The 23,633-nt window shown below is 37.3% G+C and overlaps 6 protein-coding genes across 6 annotated transcripts in view; 3 read left to right on the top strand and 3 right to left on the bottom strand.

Annotated features, from left to right (window-relative positions):
* LOC103873306 overlaps positions 1 to 23,633 on the top strand; it is a 728,778-nt gene that overhangs the window by 693,245 nt on the left and 11,900 nt on the right. The window lies entirely within an intron of this gene.
* LOC117126077 lies at positions 197 to 613 on the bottom strand. The gene has a single exon (XM_033273458.1). It carries the CDS (start codon positions 611 to 613, stop codon positions 197 to 199), a length of 417 nt encoding a protein of 138 aa, XP_033129349.1.
* LOC117126076 lies at positions 1,189 to 2,571 on the bottom strand. The gene is made up of 2 exons (XM_033273456.1): positions 2,262 to 2,571; positions 1,189 to 1,253 (listed from the first exon to the last, which is right to left on the bottom strand). The coding sequence occupies exons 1-2, from the start codon at positions 2,569 to 2,571 to the stop codon at positions 1,189 to 1,191; spliced, it is 375 nt and encodes a 124-aa protein (XP_033129347.1).
* On the top strand, positions 4,603 to 11,452 carry LOC117125683 (putative receptor-like protein kinase At3g46340). Its single transcript, XM_033273455.1, has 7 exons — positions 4,603 to 7,375; positions 7,885 to 8,422; positions 8,516 to 9,030; positions 9,113 to 9,257; positions 9,339 to 9,410; positions 9,484 to 9,555; positions 9,640 to 11,452. The coding sequence occupies exons 1-7, from the start codon at positions 7,291 to 7,293 to the stop codon at positions 9,719 to 9,721; spliced, it is 1,509 nt and encodes a 502-aa protein (XP_033129346.1). The 5' UTR covers positions 4,603 to 7,290; the 3' UTR covers positions 9,722 to 11,452.
* On the top strand, positions 10,142 to 11,133 carry LOC103873385 (putative receptor-like protein kinase At3g46340). Its single transcript, XM_033273454.1, has 4 exons — positions 10,142 to 10,288; positions 10,359 to 10,485; positions 10,575 to 10,640; positions 10,940 to 11,133. Exons 1-4 carry the CDS (start codon positions 10,142 to 10,144, stop codon positions 11,131 to 11,133), a joined length of 534 nt encoding a protein of 177 aa, XP_033129345.1.
* LOC103873307 (U-box domain-containing protein 13) lies at positions 20,850 to 23,519 on the bottom strand. The gene is made up of 4 exons (XM_009151727.3): positions 23,012 to 23,519; positions 22,832 to 22,948; positions 22,338 to 22,757; positions 20,850 to 22,268 (listed from the first exon to the last, which is right to left on the bottom strand). The coding sequence occupies exons 1-4, from the start codon at positions 23,279 to 23,281 to the stop codon at positions 21,120 to 21,122; spliced, it is 1,956 nt and encodes a 651-aa protein (XP_009149975.1). The 5' UTR covers positions 23,282 to 23,519; the 3' UTR covers positions 20,850 to 21,119.

The raw sequence follows: 23,633 nt of genomic DNA, 5'->3' as shown, positions 1-23,633 counted from the left end.
TATTTCTTTCTTCACCAGGGCCATTTCTTGAACCCCTGTTTCTTTCTCCAGTTCATAAATAAACAAACTCTGGTCAACGATTTATTCTTGAACCACTGTTTCAAACTTACACTGATAAACAAGACCCATCAATTACAAACTTGCATAGTTTATTTTGTTTTATTAACTCTCATAGATCTCAAACGATGATTTTTCTTCACGGATCAATATTAACTTTAGTAGAGGAAGTACAAGAAAAACACTTCCATAAGAGCCTCAAAACAAACCCCCTACAAGGTGTTGCTTTGCTCTTTTTCCTCATACCTTTCTTCGTTGTCTCTGCAGACTTCTTTTTCTCTCCTCTGTTCCACTGGTCACCGGTCTTACCGCCACCTCGACCACCTTCGCCTTCATTTTCTTTTCTAGTGAAAGTGTAGCTTCTGAGGTACATTTGCCTACAAGAAATGTTGTTCAGCACCATGGTATGATGCTGGCTATTGCCGTGTCTGATTGACTGAACAAACTCCACCTCTGCCATCGGCCACTTGTGGAGGTTGGTGTAACTCGTCACCTTCTCGACGGAGAGGACGTCGGTTTCGTTCTTTACACCATTGTCTATGCATTTGGAGGCCATTAAAGCTTTTTTTTTGTGGGTACTTCAAACTTCTTGTGTGAACAGTTTTGTGAACATTTGGTTTAGGTTTAGGATGTTTGATATATATATCTTTTTAATTATCTTTATCATTATATATTTTTATTTTATTTTAAAGAATTACCAAGTCAGGAGAAAAATTTGAGAGGTTTTCTCAACTTAACGTGTATACTTTGTCAACTCTATTTTCTGAAGTTATTTATTAAGAAAAAGCTCTCCTCCTATCCCTCTTGCGCGCATTACGAAATCCGTTCACTCTTCTGAGTCAAAATCTAGGATGACTTTCACCGATTCATCTATATATGCATATGTGGAAATTATAAAATATTAGATTACGTATGTCAAGGTTTCTTCTAACTTAGATAGAGTAATTCTGTTGTATTTATTCTCTTAAGTTAATCACGTTGTGAAACCTTATCTCTCACCTATTTAAATACCTTGTAGAAGGTAAAAAGTGCTAAGTTTTAATACGTACCATTTATGCCCAAAAGGCAGAAAAAGCTCAAGTTAATAATGCTTTGTCAAATATTAGCGCTTAATGAAAAGCAGAGCACAAGTCAGTGCTTAGACTCTGTTCCACCGGTGTATTTCCTGTATTTCTGAATAATGCTGTCATGAAAATCTGAAGAAAAAACATGGAAAAGTTATTTGTCTTGAGATATCAAGCCTCTTCAGTTTGTACCACAAGCATGATCTATGTCTCAGCCTCATTTTGTTGACATGAAGTAATAAATAACAAGAGAAAAAAATTCAAGAGAATTCAAAAGAGTTCAAGAAATTAAAATAAACAGTAACTTGGTGAACAGTAATTTGGCAAACAGTAATTTGGCAAACAGTAACTCGGTAACTTCGATTGTTTTGGTTGTCCTGAAAAGATAAACATACTAATAATCTTCTAGTCACCATTGTAAACATTAAGGAAATCATCTTTCCTCATTCTCTTTTTCTTTCTATTGAAAGTTCTCATCTTTGTTTATTGTTTTTGCAAGTTCTTCATGTTCTTCATTTAAACTCTCATAATTCTATCAAATTTTACATGGTATCAGAGCATCTCAGATCTTGAGACCTTATTTTCATCACTCCCTTCTATTACTTCTGCAAATTTTGTTTCTTTTACTCTGATTTTTCATTTCTCAATTTTGAAACTTTCGTTCATCCACTGGATACTAGTTGCTCGAAAATGAAAAACTCAAAGGTGGTGATTCCAGTCATTCTCAAGGGAGTTAACTATCTCTTGTGGTCAAGACTGGTCAAAACTTCTTTAAGAGGAAGAGGACTCTGATCATATGTCACAGATGACAAAACCTTCAAAGAAAACCAGCCTAGGAGAGAATGGTAAAGAAGTGGTGTTGGCTGGCGATGGAAAATGGGATCAGGAGGATCTCATGGCGTTGTCCATCATTTAAAGTAGCCTTGAGACATCAATCCTGGAAGCTTACTCCTACTGTGAAACTTCCAAAGAGTTATGGAACACTCTTCAAAAGGTGTATAATTCAAATAAGAGCAAAGTGTTTGAAGTTAAGAGAGCTATCAATATTAACTTTAGTAGAGGAAGTACAAGAAAAACACTTCCATAAGAGCCTCAAAACAAACCCCCTACAAGGTGTTGCTTTGCTCTTTTTCCTCATACCTTTCTTCGTTGTCTCTGCAGACTTCTTTTTCTCTCCTCTGTTCCACTGGTCACCGGTCTTACCGCCACCTCGACCACCTTCGCCTTCATTTTCTTTTCTAGTGAAAGTGTAGCTTCTGAGGTACATTTGCCTACAAGAAATGTTGTTCAGCACCATGGTATGATGCTGGCTATTGCCGTGTCTGATTGACTGAACAAACTCCACCTCTGCCATCGGCCACTTGTGGAGGTTGGTGTAACTCGTCACCTTCTCGACGGAGAGGACGTCGGTTTCGTTCTTTACACCATTGTCTATGCATTTGGAGGCCATTAAAGCTTTTTTTTTGTGGGTACTTCAAACTTCTTGTGTGAACAGTTTTGTGAACATTTGGTTTAGGTTTAGGATGTTTGATATATATATCTTTTTAATTATCTTTATCATTATATATTTTTATTTTATTTTAAAGAATTACCAAGTCAGGAGAAAAATTTGAGAGGTTTTCTCAACTTAACGTGTATACTTTGTCAACTCTATTTTCTGAAGTTATTTATTAAGAAAAAGCTCTCCTCCTATCCCTCTTGCGCGCATTACGAAATCCGTTCACTCTTCTGAGTCAAAATCTAGGATGACTTTCACCGATTCATCTATATATGCATATGTGGAAATTATAAAATATTAGATTACGTATGTCAAGGTTTCTTCTAACTTAGATAGAGTAATTCTGTTGTATTTATTCTCTTAAGTTAATCACGTTGTGAAACCTTATCTCTCACCTATTTAAATACCTTGTAGAAGGTAAAAAGTGCTAAGTTTTAATACGTACCATTTATGCCCAAAAGGCAGAAAAAGCTCAAGTTAATAATGCTTTGTCAAATATTAGCGCTTAATGAAAAGCAGAGCACAAGTCAGTGCTTAGACTCTGTTCCACCGGTGTATTTCCTGTATTTCTGAATAATGCTGTCATGAAAATCTGAAGAAAAAACATGGAAAAGTTATTTGTCTTGAGATATCAAGCCTCTTCAGTTTGTACCACAAGCATGATCTATGTCTCAGCCTCATTTTGTTGACATGAAGTAATAAATAACAAGAGAAAAAAATTCAAGAGAATTCAAAAGAGTTCAAGAAATTAAAATAAACAGTAACTTGGTGAACAGTAATTTGGCAAACAGTAATTTGGCAAACAGTAACTCGGTAACTTCGATTGTTTTGGTTGTCCTGAAAAGATAAACATACTAATAATCTTCTAGTCACCATTGTAAACATTAAGGAAATCATCTTTCCTCATTCTCTTTTTCTTTCTATTGAAAGTTCTCATCTTTGTTTATTGTTTTTGCAAGTTCTTCATGTTCTTCATTTAAACTCTCATAATTCTATCAAATTTTACATGGTATCAGAGCATCTCAGATCTTGAGACCTTATTTTCATCACTCCCTTCTATTACTTCTGCAAATTTTGTTTCTTTTACTCTGATTTTTCATTTCTCAATTTTGAAACTTTCGTTCATCCACTGGATACTAGTTGCTCGAAAATGAAAAACTCAAAGGTGGTGATTCCAGTCATTCTCAAGGGAGTTAACTATCTCTTGTGGTCAAGACTGGTCAAAACTTCTTTAAGAGGAAGAGGACTCTGATCATATGTCACAGATGACAAAACCTTCAAAGAAAACCAGCCTAGGAGAGAATGGTAAAGAAGTGGTGTTGGCTGGCGATGGAAAATGGGATCAGGAGGATCTCATGGCGTTGTCCATCATTTAAAGTAGCCTTGAGACATCAATCCTGGAAGCTTACTCCTACTGTGAAACTTCCAAAGAGTTATGGAACACTCTTCAAAAGGTGTATAATTCAAATAAGAGCAAAGTGTTTGAAGTTAAGAGAGCTATCAACACCCCACCCCCCCCCCCCCGGTCAAGAAAAAACATATTTCAACAAGCATTTTGGCAAGTTCAAGGCCTTGTGGGCTGATTTGGAATTGCTGAGGCCGTGTACTGTTGAGCCTAGAGTGTTGAATGAGAGGCATGAGCAAGACAAGGGTGATGATTGTTTCCATTAGTTTCTGGTTTTAGTTTTTGGTTTTTAGATTTAGATTTTGATTTTAGATTTTGGTTTTTGGTTTTCAGCTTTTAGATTTTGGTTTTTGATTTTCAGCTTTTGGTTTTTGGTTTTTAGATTTTGGTTTTGCTGTATTCTTAGTTTTTCTTATAAAATAAGCAATACATTGTTTTAAAATAATATTTTTTTTAAAAATTACCATTAAAATTTATCAAAATATAGTGGTTGTTATTTAAAATAAAAACATTACCATGTATTAAATTATTTTATTTTTAAGTGTTATACTTAAATATAATTAATAAAATATCTATAAGTTATTAAAATTAAAATATTTTAAAATTTTGAAACTATTTATAAATTTTATTACATAAAATATTTTTCATTTTTTAGAACTTGAATGGCTATTTTTTCAAATTAATATAATATATTGTATTAATAAAATATTTTAAATTTATAATTTTTAGTTGTTGTTTAGTATTTATAATTAAATTATTCAATAATTTATTTATAGATATTAATAAGTAATTGGTTACAACTAATACTAAAATTATCTATATTTATTTACATATATGAAACACATAAATTATTTTACATTAATGTTAAATGATAAAAAAATTGTATGGGAATTTTATCTTTATGAAAACATTTTTTACTTAATTATTAATTAATTAAAATATAGTATTTTATAAAAATAAAAATAAATCGTTTTTATATTGAAAACCCACAAAAGTTGGTTTTTGGCTTTTCTTCACAAATTGGTTGAAATTTTGAAAAACTAGTTTCCCTAAAATTTAGGGAATCTATTTGTTAAAAAACTTGATTGGCAAGTGAAATGGTTTTTACAAAAACAAAAACTAAAAGCTAAAAACTTGATTGGATAAAAAATAGTTTTTACAAAACCAAAAACCAAAAACTAAAACAAAAACTGCAAACAATCAACCTCAAGGTCAGGTTACAATGACTTGATCAAGCACATGTTAAAGGCAGAGAAGTTACCAACTTTAGAAGAAGTATGTGCATAAATCCAGAAAGAGCAAGGTTCAGTGGGTCTCTTTGGAGGCAAGAAGAACTGATGTTGGCAAATCAAGCTGAGGGTGTTGCAAAAATGACGCCTACAAACATGAAGACAATAAATATGAGTTTGTGATCATCGCAAGAAGAAGAGGTATGACAAAGACAAGTGTTGGATACTACACACTTACCTCAAACCTCAAAAGTTAAGAACACCAAAAAATGATGCAAGGGCACACTTTTCTGGTGAAAGGAGTGAACCATCGAGAAGTTACTCCAGATTGAGGACCACTCAAAATGAAACCATCAAGAGGTCTGACCTTGATGCTCTCAACAAAGTTCTCAAGGAAAACTCTAGTAACAATTTTTGTATCTTTTTAAATGCTTCAACTTGTGATACTGCTGTGAATGTTGTAACTAGTTCTAGATTGACAAAACCTTTAGTTATATACTCTGAAGGTAGTCACCATATGGTCAGTGATCTAAATTTGATTAGTAACATAGTCCCTGCTTTAGAAAATGTCATGATAGCTAATGGAAAAAGTGTACCAATTAAAGGAATAAGTGATCTTAGATTGTTTGATAAAGACTCTAAAGCTTTTTATATGCCTACTTTCACCTCAAACCTGTTATATGTTAAAAGAGTAACTACTGATTTAAATTGCTATTATGATGTCTACTTTAAGGATATTGATTCTAGTAGGTTGCTTGGAAAAAGTATAAACCAAAATAGACTTGAACTTACTTAAAGACACCAAGCTTGCATCTGATTTATCTATTGTTTTAAATTCTATTTTTGATTTCTGTAAAGAAGTATGCTAGACTAGGTCATCCTCATTCTCATGTCTTAAACATGATGTTGCCTATTATTTCTTTTAAGAATGAACGTGAAGTTTATATCTTATGAAAACATTGCAAGTCGATATTTCCTAAATCTATTACTATCTATGAAAATTGTTTTGATTTGTGGATTTCTCCATGTACATCTAAAAAACAACATAAATACTTTGTGACATTCATAGAATACACTTGGATCACACTGCGGTAAGCACTTATAAACTTTTATCTGCATCATATTAGTCAAGGATAAATAACTCTGTATAGTCAAGTAAAAGATGTTAATATATTCAATGGATATTTTATTCAACTTTCATCCCTTCTAGTGACTGCGGCACCGAGATAAGGAATAAATAATTGACTCAGTATGCATGCCTTATGCACATTCGAAATGCATTTATAAACTAGCAAACAAATGAAATCTGTATGTCAAAATGCTAACATATCTTGAGAACACCTACGTTGCTTTATCTAGCTGAATTTGTCAGATATTAAAATATAAAATAATCAAAAATAAGAAAGAAACAAAATAAAATAAAGTAGAAGACAGAAAAACCAGTCTTTCAAAGGAAAAAGCGTTCGTTGTTTAGACTTTCCTTGTATTACAAGTTTTATATTATTTTTGATTTAAATTGATTAAATAGCTGATCTGTACACAAAATATTTTTATATTCCTAAGAAGCTCTCACAATTTCTTAACTGATAATGATGCTCTTAATAATGCAACACATTTACATAAAAGTCAAACTTAAGCCAAGATAAAACCGGAGTGGACACCCTCTACTTGAAACCTCTGATGCTCTAAACAGATTTAACATCGGACAAATTTAAGTCAACGACGACTTGAAACCATACCTGTCTGTGCATTTCACCACTGCCCATGTTCGTTGCTAAAAAATATTACTTTCAATTGGTAGGTTCTTTAATAATCGAAATTCAAGACACGTTAAGCATTTTCTGACCAAGAAAATTAAATAACATACATTCGTTTCCCCTCTACAGAACGGATCATATATCTCCTTCGTCAAGTAAAACTTCTTTTGTGGAAAGAGGAAACTATGACATGTCCGCACGATTTTAGGGGATTGTCTTGAAATATCGACAGTTAAGAACTTTTCTGACTTTCTTTTTTTTTCTTGGAAAGCAAGAGCATATGGAGAATTCCCATGAGATTTTGTTGGTCGCACTTATTGCGACGTTCGCTGTTATTCACCTTTCTCGAGCTGAAGATCAAGAAGGTATGTATCTTTTTTTTTGAGATACGTTAGAATTTTCACAGTACAAAATTACTATTACCTGAACTAAAATCTGCACAATGCATGTGGTTGAAAAGAAAAAGAGTAGAAAATTGTCACTTTTAGCACAACAATGATTATCTTAGATTACTATAACAAAAGAAATAATCATATGATAGATTTGCACAGTTTGAAACGTTTCTAACTTACAAACTAGTGGAGTGATGGTACGGTTTAAGAGAAAGGGAATTTATATGGATTATGGAACCATGGAAGGGATTCAACTACAAGGATACAATTAGCAGTTACAATACTAGGTCTTTGTTAAAGTAAATACCACAAAACCATAGAAGATTAGCATTTTTAACTCAAAGCTTGACTGGTATGTTGAATCATGGAATAGTGGAATCAATAGAACAAGAAAAATCTTAAGGTGAACAAAATTTAGAAGCAAAAAGTGTGAAACACTCGAATAGTTGAAGTGACCATTAACTGATGATGCTATCGAATAGGGTTCATCAGTTTGGATTGTGGTTTACCCCCGAGTGAAGCGTCACCATATATCGAGCCAGATACTGGACTATGGTACTCATCAGACTCGGGCTTCATCCAAAGTGGAAAGATTGGGAAGATTGATGCAAGCCTACCCAAGACACTAAAGTCGTACGTGACTCTTAGATACTTTCCAGATGGAATACGCAACTGTTACAATCTTAGTGTGAAGCAAGGGACCAACTATCTGATGAGAGTTACAGCTCTATATGGAAATTATGACGCTCTTAATATTACTCCTAAGTATGACTTATACGTTGGTCCTAACTATTGGGTAACGATAGACCTAGAGAATAGGATAAGCGGTCAATCCGAGGAGATCATTTACATTCCAAGATCAAATTCCTTGGACTTGTGTCTTGTTAAGACAGGCACGACTACGCCAATGATTACATCTGTAGAACTAAGGCCGCTAGCGAATGATCTTTACATCACTGAATCTGGTTCCCTGAAGAGTTTGAAGCGATACTTTCTTACCAGTTCCGATACCATTCTATCGTAAGTCGCTTTAAGATGATATTAAGTTGTTTTTTTTCCTCATTTGAGTTTACCTGGTTGATAAGTAATAATAAAATATTTAATGAATCACAGGTACCCAAATGACGTCAACGACAGAATATGGGAACCAAAGTTTGATCCAGAATGGACGCAGATTTCCACCACCCTCGAAGCAAACAACTCCAATGGTTTTCTTGTGCCACGGAATGTTCTCAAAACCGCAGCTATACCTGCTAATGCTACTGCACGGTTCAATATCACGGAGGAGCTCGATTTCCCTGACGACCAAATTTACTTGTACCTCCACTTCTCTGAGGTCCAATCATTACCGATCAGTGAATCTAGAGAGTTTGATATTTTTTGGAACGGCCAACGACAGTTTGACAAAACGATAAGCCCTGAATATTTGAAGACCACCACAATTTACTCCACTACACCAGTTACTTGCAAAGGAGGAGTATGCAACTTAGAGCTGATAAGAACTACAAACTCTACTCTCCCACCTCTTCTCAATGCCATCGAACTTTACGCAGTCGTCGAATTCCCACAACTGGAAACAAATGAAAATGATGGTACGCTTACTACCCATGCAAGGTTCCATATATACACAATTATATACATATAATTTTTTTGAAAGCGTTGCTTATATGCTAAATACAACATATATATTTATTGTTGTACTCTTGACAGTTGTTGCTATCCGAAAAATCAAAGCCATATATGGGTTGAACAGAATCGCATGGCAAGGAGATCCATGCGTCCCGCAGAAGTTTTTATGGGATAATCTAAATTGCAACAGCACAGATATATCTACACCACCAAGCATCACTTATTTGTAAGATATTTATATAGCACAACATCTTTAGAATTGCACGAAAAATTTTTCTATCTACATCACACCTTTTCTGTAACACAGGAACTTATCTTCCAGCGGGTTGGAAGGAACCATAGCAGCTGAAATTCAAAATCTTACCCATCTTGAAAAATTGTAAGTATGATAAATTTTACTTAAGAGACAAGAAATTCATAAATGCCAGTGACTTGATTCTTACAAATTTCAGGGATTTGTCAAATAATAATCTGACAGGAGATGTTCCAGAATTTCTGGCTAATATGAAGTATTTAATGCTCATGTAAGCTTTTCCGGACATACTTGGTAATTGTATTTCTTGGGATCATGTCCACCTATATGTATGATATATCTTCTGGTTTAACAGAAATTTGAGCAAGAACAATCTTATTGGTTTTATCCCACAAGCCCTTCTTGATAGAGAAAAAGAAGGGCTACAGCTATTGTAAGAAGAAACTCCACCCACCCACATTTCTTTTGAATACTTCACCACATGCATTCAGAATCCTAACGGCTTCATTTTTTTGGATAGTGTTGATGGAGAGCATCGTTGTTTATCTGGTTTATGTGTCACAGTCACAGAGAAGAAAATTCCAGTAAAAACTGTTGCATTTGTTTCTTCGGCTACCGTCATGGCCATTATAGTTGTTCTAGTTCTTATTTTTTTGTTTAAGAAGAAAAAATCATCAAATTCAGAAGGTATTCGCTAAAACTCATATCATATTATATATTTAATATTATTGTACTAAACATTGGTCTCTACAGTGCTACAACCACTACCAATTAAGCTGGGTGCGAATGTTACATCCACTAATATATCTGAAATATCGATCGAGGTGAAAAAGAAAAAATTTACTTATTCAGAGGTGATGGAAATAACAAAAAACTTGGCAAGACCACTTGGTGAAGGAGGGTTTGGCGTTGTTTATCATGGTGATATAAATGGTTCACAACAAGTAGCTGTCAAACTACTTTCCGAGTCATCAACACAAGGCTATAAAGAGTTCAAGGCAGAGGTAAGAAATTGTCGTAATTCTATATATGTTAACCAATGCGTTATATGTATTTTTTTTCATTGTTCTATAGGTCGAACTTTTGATGAGGGTTCACCACGTAAACTTGGTAAGCCTTGTCGGATACTGCGACGAACGAGGTCATTTGGCTCTCGTATATGAATACATGTCCAACGGAGACTTAAAACATCATTTATCAGGTGAAAAATATAATATATAAATGACATAAGCATTTTTAGCTAAATTATACGGAAAATAACATGTTAGCTGATTTGACAATCTGTTATAGGTAAACACGATAGCTCTGTTCTGAAGTGGAGTACTCGACTACAAATAGCCATGGACGCCGCACTAGGTTGGAACTATCTCGTAATAATGTCATTCACTTGTCATTTTAATTACATGTTTCATGTTATCAATTGACATAAATGATTCAAATATAAATAGTAAATAGTTCTTATTTTTTACTTAAAAGTAATGATCAATTTGTTCTCTTTTACATGAAACACTATATTCCAATTTGATATAATGACCATGTTGACAGCTTTAAAACTCTAGAATATATGAATAAATTTGCTAAAAATTATTTATATTATGTAATTTCGATTTCTAGAATCAAAAATAAGTAAAAGGGGGAGTTTCAAATGTTTACAGGACTAGAATACTTACATATTGGATGTCGGCCACCAATGGTGCATAGAGATGTCAAAAGTACAAATATATTGTTGGATGAGAGATTCTCTGCCAAACTTGCGGATTTTGGACTTTCAAGGTCGGTCCAACTTGGAGGTGAATATCATGTTCCGACAGTCGTTGCTGGAACTCCTGGATATCTTGATCCTGAGTAAGTATTATTACTCATTTACTCCACCTGCAGAATGACTTTGTATATATGTACAACCATGATGTGATAAAACAAAGTCTAAGATAATAATGCACACAAATGTAAAATTTGTGACAATGTTCATCTTCATCGTTTAAATGAATACACATGTATCTTACTCTGTGTTTTTTGCCTTGCTAGATGTTACAGAACAGGTCGATTGACAGAATTGAGCGATGTTTATAGTTTTGGGATTGTATTATTGGAGATCATCACAAACCAAGACGTGTTGGACCAAACTCGCGAAAAGTCACACATAGCTGAATGGACATCGTTTATGCTTACACTACAAGAAAACACAAGTTTTACGAGGGCAGTTTTCCTCGCTAATTCGTCGTAAAAGCAGTGTTACGACGAATTAGCGAGGAAACCCGTTTCGTCGTTATATGTTTGTCGTAACGCATATATCCTCGCTAATTCGTCGTAAGTTAGCGAGGAAATAATTTCGTCGTAAAAGCGAAGGAGGATATTTCGTCGTAAAGACCACGTAAAGATTCCTCGTAAGGACGTCGCTAATTTTCCTCGTAAAGACCACGTAAAGATTCCTCGTAAGGACGTCGCTAAGTTTCCTCGTAATTACCACGAAAAACATTCCTCGTAAAACCCACGTAAATAAATACTCGTAAAATTAACGTAAATACTTTGACAGCTTTCCACGAAAAGAAAACGTAAAAACCTTGATAGATTTCCACGTTATTTCCTTGTAAATGTTTCCTCGTAAAAACCACGTTAAGCTTCCACGTAAAGAAGCCGCAAAATTAGCTACGAATTTACTTCGTTTCATTATTTTATAGAAATATAAAAAATTATAATTATAAATATAATTTAAATTATTTAAATTATTAATAAAATTAAATTCTAAAAAAATCAAAACCAAAATATTTTATATATAAATAAGTTTTGAATTCATAATACAAGAACCGAAATTAAAAAGAACTTGGGTGGTCGTTAATTAATCGCCTCGTAGAATTCATCACTCCTCGCCTGAACATCCGCCTCGGCATGTGAGTCGTCGGTCGGTGACTGGCCTGGGATAGGATTTTCTTGTCGCATGGTCCTCAACAAAGTCGCCCATTCCGGATTTGTGGCCGCTACAACGTCCAAGAAGCCCTCGAGTCCACCCATACGAGATCGCAGCTGAGTAGAATCTCTACGCAGCTGAGTAGACTCTCTACGCAGCTCTTCGGACTCCCTACGCAGCTGAGAGACTTCATCATCCCGTCGCTGAACATAAGACGATGTCGCTCTCGGAACATCGTTGACGGAACCAATCCCCAACGTCCGTCCCTTTTTTTTAGGGACAACCTTAAAAACAAAAAATAAATTTTGTTAGTAAAAATTTAAAGTTAAATTAAATGAATATTTAAAAAAATTAAAATTTTAGAAAATTTACCTCCTCGTAAAGCTTATCCACTTCAGGTGTGGATAAGGTGACGGGTAATCCATCGGTGGACTGTTGGGTCAGCTGGGTCTGGCGTTCTTCAACCCGAGCAGCCAAATCGTTGTAGATTTGCTCGGACTTGCCATCTATAAATCGGCCCGCCTTGTTCTTGTGGGTCCTCTCGTAAAGTTGCATAAGAGACGGGAATTCTCCCGTCTCTTTGGCCTAAAAAAACATTTAAGAAAGTTGTTAATTAGAATATATATAAAAATATACTAAAAATTTAATATAATTAAATTTTAAATTACCATTTCCAAACGGACACCAGCGTGGGGTTTTTGGCCCGTAGTGTGAAGCATCGGCCCGTTCCCGTGCTCATCGACTGTGTTACGGGAGTTAGAGCAAGACTGGGCGATTCTAATGGAATCAGGAAGACGCCAATATCGGATGAGGCCATCCCAGACATCCGTGGTGAGCTCAGCGGGTTTGCCACGCTCATACCCCTTCACGATCCAGTCACCCTTCCAGTTGGAGACCGTGTCCAACAAGCGAACTTTCGCCTTCGCTTCAAACTTCTTCCTCACCCTCTCAGTGATCCCGAAGGCCCAATTATATTTTTGCTGTTGGAAAAAATAATTTATAATTAGTTTTTCAGAAAAAAATATATATATAAATAATAAAAAAATTTAAAGATATATATTTAATTAATAGAACTTACAGCGTAAATTTTGAACCACGTCTTTCTGACGTAGTGGGGCGTCATTTTGCAGTTCGGATGTGCCATGGAGAAGTAACCTTTTATCGTGTCGGTTACGTCCGATGCAAGACATCCGTCAATCCCCCACCTGAAAAATACAAATTTAAAATATAAATTATTTTTTAAAGTAATTTAAAAAGAATAAAAAAATAATGAAACATACCATAAAGTTCCGTCCGGTCGGTCGGGGTCGATGACTGGTAAACCTTCTCTGCCTGGCAGACGGAGAATGTCCTCTACGGTGTACTGCGAGTAAGGAGCACTCGGAGGCACCATCAAATCGGGATGAATCTCGGCCGCGGGCATCGGAGGTGCCGGCATCGTAGGAGGCACAGGAGGAGGAGGCATCTGGGGAGGCACGTGAAGAACCGATGGTGCACTAGAAGAAGGAGATCCAATGACTCTCTGAGTGTACTGAGTCTCGGGGACAGTCTCCTGACCCGAAGAACCGGGAGCTGAAGAAGACGACGGGTCTAAACGACTACCCGGCTCTCCGAACATCTCTCTGTAATGGGCAGTAAGTCTACCTTTTCGAACCTGAGAAAAAATTTAATTTTTTAAATTTTCGTAAACATATACTTCCCAACATTATCCACCTAATCAACACTAAATAACATAAGATCCGTAAACCTATCTAAATTCCCTATACTAACCACCTAATCTATCCTAAACTAATCAAACTAGAGAGGAATTAGAGAGACTTACCATTGCTACGAATTAGGGAGGAAGTGGAGAGGAAGTGGAGAGGAAAGACGGAGCGAGCTCGCTCGGGATATATATAAGATTACTTGTCCTCGTAATTTCCTCGTAAACTTACGAGGAATTACAGAGGCCCGCGTTTTCAGTTACGACGAAATAGCGACGAAATACAAAGGCCCGCGTTTTCGTTAACGACGTTTTTACGACGAAAAGGGTTACGTGGAATTAACGAGTAAACCAGTTACGAGGAATTAGCGAGCCTTTATTTTCTATAAATACCCACAACTTTCCTTCTCAAACCACACACACAAGTCCCACACACACAAGTCAAACTCCTCACCAAAATACTTTTCAAATTAGAAATATTTGAAAAAAAAAAGAAGAAAAGAAGATATTAGAATTTATGTGGGTGAGACTTAAGTCTCGCCACATATAATTCTAGTATCTTTCTTTTTTTCTTTTTTTTAGTTTTTATACTATGAGGAAGTAGCAAGTCCCGCTTTTCACCAATTTAGAAAATTTGGAAAAAAAAGAAGAGAAGAAGATATTTGGAACTCATGTGGTCGAGACTTACGTAAGTCTCGCCAAATGTGATTCAAGCATCTTTCTTCTCTTCTTTTTTTTAGTATTTTTAATATTTTCGTCGTAATATCGTCGTTAGTTTACGACTCTTTTACGACGATTCTGGCTTACGTGGAATTAGCGTGTCCCGCTTTTTTAATTTCGTCGTAAAATCCTCGTGGCCTTACGAGGTGTTTACGACGAAATCATCCTACGTGGAATTAAAGAGTGCCTCCTTCGTCATTTACTTTACGTGGTATTTACGTCAATTTACCTTACGAGGTCTTTACGACGATTCTGTCCTACGTGGAATAAACGACGATTACGTCGTACATTCGACGTCAAATTACGAGGAATTAACGAGCAGTACGTTTAAATCCCTAAAATCCGAAACCCCAAACCCCAAAACCCCATATTCCTTATCTTCTACTTCATATATTCCAAACCCCATGTTTATTTCCATTCCAAACCACAATTCCCACATTTACTTATTTATAAAACAAACTCCCACAATTTCTTATTCATAAAACAAACTCCCACATTACCTTATTCATAAAACAAACTCTCACATTACCTTATTCATAAAACAAACTACACAAAATCAAATACATCAATCGGATACATCGACATTCTCGTCATCACTAGAAATATCATCATTTTCATTAAACTCGTCTTCTACAGCTTCGTCTGTGGCATCATCGGTAAGATCTTCGTATTCGTGATTATGCGGATCAATGAGAAGGATGTCATCAACTTCTTGTTCAGGTTCCTCGACTTCATTTATCTGTTCTTCTTGCAATGGTGGTTCTTCTCCACTGATGATTCGTCCTCGAGGTGTAACTTTGATCACTGCTAACCAATTTATACCCGAATCTCTCATCCGAGGGTATGGAAGGAAGCTAACTTGGTCTGCTTGTGAAGCTAAGATGAAAGGCTCGAATTTGTTGTACCGACGTCCACCGTTGACATCAACTACACCAAATTTGTTAGACCGAACACCTCTGTTGACGACGGGGTCGAACCATTCACATTTGAAGATGACGCATTTCAGCTTCAGTATCCCTGGAAATTCGACTTCAATAATCTCCGTCAAGATCCCGTAGAAATCTGTTTCCCCTTTCACACATATTCCATAGTTACTGGTCGCCCGCTGTCTACCATACTCATATGTGTGAAAAGTGTAGCCTCGTGTGAAATACATCTGTGATGTGGTGACCTTTACAAGTGGAGATTGAATTACTTCGTGTAACCACTTAGGATAATCTGCATCGTCGTCATAATCAACCTGCAAAAATAAAGAGAACATTAAAATACAAATCATGTATGAAAAAATAGTTTGAGTTATAATACCTGATTCCGCAACCACTTAATGAAGTGCTGATCTTTCCTTTTGTCTACGTCACTTGTGGATATACCAGGAAATGTTTCTTCGACTTGAGAAACAAATAGGCTGTAAAATTAATCACATTTCATAGGAATGAATCTCTTGCAATTATATAATTAATTATATGTGTTTTGAAGTGTCCATATATGTTACCTTTCAAAATAACGCATCAATGGATCCTCGCAATTGAGTAGAATATAGGTGTGTGCACTATGAGCGTCTTGTTCACTCGACCACCAAACCTCTTTAGACTTCCCACCGAGTCGTCCAATCTGGCTAAAGATGTCTGGAACACCAGCAACTGCATATGTTGGCGCAACTCCACCATCATCATATCTTCTTGGAGCTCTTCTACGGGTACGTACTTTTGACGCAAAGTAGTACGATGTGAAGTGAGAAACTTCTTCCGTCAAACTTCCAGCAATTATAGAACCTTCAACTTTGGCGAGGTTCTTTGCTTTTCCCTTCAAATATTTCATGGCTCGCTCATACTGATACATCCATCCGTAATGTACAGGTCCACGAAGCAATGCTTCATATGGGAGGTGGACAGCTAGATGCTCCATGACGTCAAAAAATCCAGGAGGAAATATCTTCTCCAAGTTGCACAATAAGATGGGAATGTTCTCCTGAAGCTGTTCTACAACTTCTTCTTTAAGAGTGTGTGTGCTCAGATCCCTGAAAAATGCTCCAATGCCTTTTATATTCCAAAAAAAATTAAACACATTGTTAATCGTATATTATTTTGCAAACTAGACCGTTATAAAATTATTGTGATATAAAACACTACGAACCTCCAAGTGCTTCATGTACGTTTGTTGGAAGTAGCTCCGCAAATGCAAAGGGCAGTAGTCGTTGCATAAAGACATGACAATCATGACTCTTCATCCCAGAGAACTTTTGACCCTTTTCAACACATCTAGAGAGATTTGAAACATACCCATCGGGGAACTTCACTTCTGATGCCACCCAGTTGAACAACACCGACTTTTTTTCTGAAGACAGTCTGAATATCAGAACGGGAACTTGTCCATTGCTTTTAATATGTAACTCGCTTCTTGAGCAAATATCCGGCAAGTCCAACCTCGATTTTATGTTGTCTTTTGTCTTCCCTGGGACATTCAATATTGTATTCATGATGTTCTCAAAGAAATTCTTCTCTATATGCATCACATCGAGGTTGTGGCGCAGAAGAAGATCCTTCCAATATGGCAACTCCCAAAATATACTCTTCTTGTGCCAGTTGTGATGAACACCGTAAGAATCAGGCATATTACGAGGGACATGCCAATTACCACCCCAACGAACTGTTTCGTTAGCTCCGTAGTAGTCGATTTGTGCTTCAATTTGTTCTCCAGTTAGATATGGTGGAGAAGTGTCTCTCACAACCCTTTTGTGCCTAAACAAATTCTTGTTTCTTCGGTAAGGATGGCCAATGGGAAGAAATCGACGATGACAATCAAACCAACTTGTCTTCCTACCATTCTTCAGTTGAAACGCATCTGTCGTTCCATTACAATATGGACAAGCTAATCTCCCATGTGTAGTCCATCCAGACAACATCCCATATGCAGGAAAGTCACTTATGGTCCACAAAAGCATAGCTCGCATCGTAAAATTCGTCTTCGTTGAACAATCATACGTCCTCACCCCTGTTGACCACAAATCCTTCAACTCTTTTATCAGTGGTTGTAGGAAAACATCCAGGGACCTTTTTGGATGGTTCGGACCAGGTATCAATATCGTCAAGAATAGCAACTCCCGTTGCATGCACATCTCCGGTGGCAGGTTGTATGGCGTAAGAAAGACTGGCCACAATGAATATTGTCTCCCTGACATTCCGAACGGACTAAATCCATCTGTGCATAATCCGAGATACACATTCCGGCTATTGCTAGCAAAATCCGGATGTACTTTGTTGAAATGTTTCCAGGCTCTTGCATCTGATGGATGAGTCATCTCACCATCCGTCTGAGTATGCTCGGCATGCCATCTCATCTTTGCAGCAGTCTGCTCTGATTGATACAATCTTTTCAATCTGTCTGTAATTGGTAGGTACCACATCCTTTGGTACGGTACCCTATTACGTCCCCGTCCTTGCGGCTTGAATCGTGGCTTCTTGCAGAATCGACATACTTCTAGCTTCTCATCATCTCCCCAATAGATCATGCAGTTGTCGATGCAGACATCTATCATCTCCGAAGGCAACCCAAGACTATAAACTAATTTCTGAATCTCATAATAAGAATCAGCAGACACATTGTCTTCCGGCAAATACTCTTTAAACAAGTCCGCCCATTCGTTCATGCAACTTTCAGGTAGATTGTGATCAGTTTTAATATTCATCATTCTAGCAGCCAACGACAATTTAGAGAGACCTTCTCTACAACCACTGTAAAGTGGTTGATTCGCCGCGTTTAACATTCCGTAAAACTTTTTTGCATCTATATTAGGTTCTTCATCTTCATCATGAGCTACGAATGCATCAGCTACCATATCATGAACCCTATCATAATCTACCATCTCCTCCTGATGGTAACTATGTTCATTATGCAAATGATGATTAACCGGTTCTTCCTGAAAATTGCTATTACTACTACTAGCTTCATTCTGATCATAATTATAACCTTCCCCATGTTGAAACCAGATATAGTAATTTGGCGTGAAACCTCTATTTATTAAATGCTTCCAAACATTTTCACGGTTTGCCAATTTCGAATTGTTGCATTTCCGACAAGGACAGAACATCTTACCACTTTCTTGGGCGAGCGGTGTTGAATCTGCTTGGTGCATAAATGTCTCCAGCCCCGCAAGGTATTCTTTCGTCACTCTCCCGTTAGCATCTCTATGCATATACATCCAATTCCGCAACTCGTAAATAGTCCCAGAGCCAGCCATTTTTTTTCTTTCACGTTTTTTGTTGTTGGTGTGTTTAAAATGATGTTCCAACATCCATATTTATAGAAAATTTCGAATCTGGTAGTTGTAATTTTACTATGAAATTACGACGAAAATTAATTGTATGGCCAAAAAAAAACGTGAGCCACCTACCAAGTTGGTGGATTCAAAATTTCCTCGTTAAGTACACGTAAAATATTTCGTCGTAAAGCACTCGCGAAATTTACGTGGCTTTTACGAGGAAAAACTATTTCCTCGTAAAAGCCACGTTAATTTACATCGTCTTTACGACGAATATTTTTTGTCGTTAGCTTACGACGAAATAACGATGCTTTTCTTTCTCAACGTACTTTCCTCGCAAAATCAACGTTTTTTTACGAGGATTATTTTTCCTCGTTAAACTTCCTCGTTAAAATTACGTTTTCTTGTAGTGTTAATAGAGGAGATATTACTGGAATCATGGATCCTAACCTTCATGGTGATTACAACTCTCATTCGGCCTGGAGAGCTCTTGAGTTGGCTATGTTATGTGCAAACCCTTCTTCAGAAAAACGACCAAACATGTTCCAAGTTGTCATTGAGCTGAAAGAGTGTCTTACTTCTGAAATGTCGATGAAAGGTAATGGTCAAGACATGTACTCTCAAAGTTCCCCTAAAGTGAGTATGAGCTATGACACAAAGGATTTGCCTAGCGCAAGGTAGTATTTGCAAATAATAGCTGTTTGCTTTGCTGGTATTTCTTTTGTTGGAGTGACATCATAAAGAAAATGAAAGGAAAATTATAGCACTAGTTTGATCTCGTGTATTTGAAGATATATATGTCTATTATTAGAAATTCGTTACCTTCCCCAGTTCGACAGTAGTAGGCTACTTCTTTTTTTCTGTGTTCACGTAGTAGGCTACTTCTTAAGAGAAAAAATCAGAGCCGATGATGATGACTACTTGTAGACCTAACTTTCTGTTTTTCCTAAACCAAATAACCTGATTTAAAAAGGTTTAGAAATCCAAAACGTCGAACATATTATCAGGACATATGTGAAATCATGGGCACGTATGTACTACGCGGCAAACAATCAATTTTGGTATTAGCTGAATCAGATGTTGTGACAGTTGCTCTATGAAGTATTCAAACATAAAAATGGTTAAATTTGTGGGATCCCAAATACTTGGCTACGTAATTGTCTGTTTGGCCAAAAATGACAGTAAAATTTGTGTTTTCTTGGAAATAACGTTCATAAAAAAAATCAAACTTATATTACTAACAAATTGAGCCACTTTGTGTAATCTTATTTGGACCCAAAAACTAAAAAAAGTGACTAAAAACAAATACAACACAACAATTGAACAAAGAAACTCACCAGCAAACACGAACATTACAACTCAACACAACACTTCTGGTCGAATTTGATAGCTTGTACTTAGTACAAGAGTTTAAAGTTAGTCCGTGAAAGAAGCCTTCTCAACGTCGTTTCCCTTTCTATGATATATTGATATGGGCAATGCTGCGAGTGAAAAATGTTGGTTCCAAAAAAAAAAATGTTGGTGCCACTTTTGTGAGCAAAAGGTGGATATGAATTGAATGAAGCAAGTTAAAATGGAGACGTTTTTCTGTTTGATAATGTTGCAGTAAAAACAATGGAGATATGCACGAGTCTACAGAAAGGTTAATCATACGTTCAAGAAAGAAAAAAACAAAATCTGCAGTATTTTCAACCAGTATCTCTTAGAGCATCTCCAACCTATTTATTTTCACCTCTATAATAACATTTAGAGGTAAAATTACTCCAACCCACCTCTATTTCTTCTTCTATAATAGAGATCTCTATATTTTCCTCTATTTATAGAAGAAGAAATAGCATTCCTCTATTTTTCACTCTATAATTGGAGATTGATATTATAGAGAAATACATTGGAGTAATTCTCATTTCTGTTATAGAATTCCTCTATTTTAGAAATGAAAATAGCAAAATATATTGGAGATGGTCTTAGTAATGCAATTTGGAAAGTGAACAGAGATCTTGTATTTAAATTTTAAACCAAAAGAAAAAAAAGCCCGTGGAGTTGATTACAAACATTTAAGATTACAATGATACAAGTTGACGTCTATGTATGCATATTTGCTTTTCTCTCCTCAGGTCCGGATTGCTCCGTCCTTGCAGAGGTATCACAGGACTGCTTCTGCCGTCTACAGTGAAGCCTACCTCGAAGGAGAATAAAAAAGAAAGTGGGAATAATAACAGACGTAAGTAGGAGAAATGAACTTAGTTTTTTTCAAGGATCAGCAGCTTCTGTGGTTGATGCTGAATCTGTTGGTTCAGCTTCTTCTTTGGTTTGTTCATGAGCAGCCGTCTCCTTCTGCTGTTCAGCTAGACGGCTTATACGTTCAAGCAACTGGGCTGCTTTTCTTTTCCCTCTATCTGTCCCATTTCCGGCTAAATCTATCAACGGACCCATAAGGCCGAGTTTCTGAGCTTCCACCAGATGTTGTGGGTCATTAGAGCTGAGGTGAACTAGAACCGCAGCTGCGTTCTCTCTGTTTCTAGGGGAACCCGTTCTGATAAACTCCACCAGGCTCGGGACGGCGTCCAGTGATCCTATGATGGATTTCCCTTCGGGATGGCTAGCGAGAATGGCCAGAATCGCCAGCGCCTCATCGACCATTCCGCTTCCGGGCTCTGTTAAGAGTCTAGTCAAGGTGGGAATCACTCCCGCTCGTATGGCCTTTCCTTTGTTTCCTTGGTATATGCAGAGGTTGAAAAGTGCAGTAGCAGCGTCTTTCTTGCCTCTATGCGTGCCTTCGTTAAGCAGCACAACGAGGGGTGGGATTGCTCCCAAGGCACCGATAGTGACTTTGTTTTCGTCAATCACGGAGAGACTAAAAAGCGTAGCAGCCGCATTCTCTCTAGCCTCCATGCTTCCTTTCTTGAGAACTTGAACTATACCAGGGATAGCTCCAGCAGAAACAATGGCTCCTTTGTTGTTCTCACATATGGAGAGGTTGAGAAGAGCTGTGACAGAATGTTCTTGGATACGAGAATCAGGAGTTGCGAGAAGGCCGACGAGAAGAGGTATGGCTCCAGCTTCGGCTATGGCCACACGGTTGTCTGCATTTCGTTTTGCAAGGAGGCGGATCTCCCCAGCTGCAGATCTTTGGTCCTCTGGGTTACCGTAAGCGAGTCTCCACATAAGATCTTCGATCTTGTTTGCCTCAGCTGGGGAGGAGAAGGACGATACTTTGCTGGGCCTAAAACTGCAAGGAGGTTTTGGAGGCTCAATATCATTAGCCTCGCACCACTGAGCTATGAGACTACGGAGAACATAGTTAGGTGTGAGCGTTGTGCTTGTTAGCGCCTGCTGTGTTTTAGGACATGTCGAGTGCCCAGCTTCTATCCACTTGTCAATGCAGGTGCGTTCGTAGGTCTATACACAGAAGAGAGAGATTATCAAACATGAAGAGATCAAGTAAATTGAAGTTGAAATGAACTTTACCTGCCCTGTTGAAACAATAACTGGATCTCTCATCATCTCCAGAGATATTGGGCAGCGAAAATCATCGGGAATCACGGCGGGTATCTTCTGACTCGCAGCCGTGGAAGTTTGTCCATTTACTTTATGGTCGTCGCTGTTGTCCATCTGCGCAAAATCCTTAATCAGCTTCAGCACCATTGCCATCTCCTCTATGTTTTCACCACCGCTCAAAGCGACCATTTCGTGCAGAGCCACCGATTCTTGAGCTAAGTCAGGAATCTCCATCAGCTGTAACTTGTTTGCAACCCGCTGCAGGGCAGGCTGGTGATCATCCACATCACTGCTTTTGATACACAATGAGTGAAGATCTTGATAAAGCTCATCGTCTGATGCATCTACTCTTCCTTTGGCTCGCCGAAACTGACTCAGAACCAGCTCAACCTGCAAAAACAAACAAAACGCCACCAAATCTTGATCCAACTTCAACACATCTGAACTAATCTAAGATTTTTTACCTGTTCTTTAACTTCATCTGATATGTCAAGATCCTCATAAGGAATCTTACTTAAAGATTGTTCCAGCTGAACTGAAACCTCCTGCAGCTTACTCGTCACTTGTTCTCTCTCCATGACCTACAAACAGATATCATCAGTTTCTCAGTGACCGATCTAATCAAAGCAGACGCACGCACGCACCAGATAGATCTTGCTCCCTCCGCTGCAGAATTTGAGATGATCCTTGGCCGAGCTCAAGGCTTCTTTCAAGGAGACCAGCGTCCCCAACGTTTCTTCACTGATGGGGTCGTTGCTTTCTCTAATTTCCTCCAACATCGGGACTAGCAGCTTCAACCTCCTCGCTAGATTGCTGCATAGCTTCTTCACCATTATACGGTAATCGGAAACAGACGCAATCTCGGTCACTAGATCGATTAAGCTCTGCGCAACGGCACCTTTCTCCTCCTCCATAGTTTACGGATCCGAATAATGAGGAAATGTTTCCCGTTTCAAGACGACTCAGCTCAAATCAAACGAGGGAGTCATTTGATCCGGAAGAGAGAGAGAGAGAGAAGGCGAGGACTTTTCCGCTTACGCCGTTGGCTTTGGTGTCGGCTCACGGGCAACTTGTGGTGCTTCTCTTTCGGCTTTACATCTTAACCGGATTTATAATGGTAGTGGTAGATTCGACCACTATGCATTTGACCGGTTTTTTTTCCTTTTCTTGATCGGTTTAGAGAATACATTGTTGTAGAAAATGAAATATTTATGCTGCAAGACTCGACTTATTTTGCATAAGCTAATAATACTTTGGTGATAGACT

This window comes from Brassica rapa, chromosome A06 (genome assembly GCF_000309985.2).
Source record: "Brassica rapa cultivar Chiifu-401-42 chromosome A06, CAAS_Brap_v3.01, whole genome shotgun sequence".
Taxonomy (NCBI): domain Eukaryota; kingdom Viridiplantae; phylum Streptophyta; class Magnoliopsida; order Brassicales; family Brassicaceae; genus Brassica; species Brassica rapa.
This window is presented reverse-complemented; position numbering and strand designations above follow the sequence as displayed.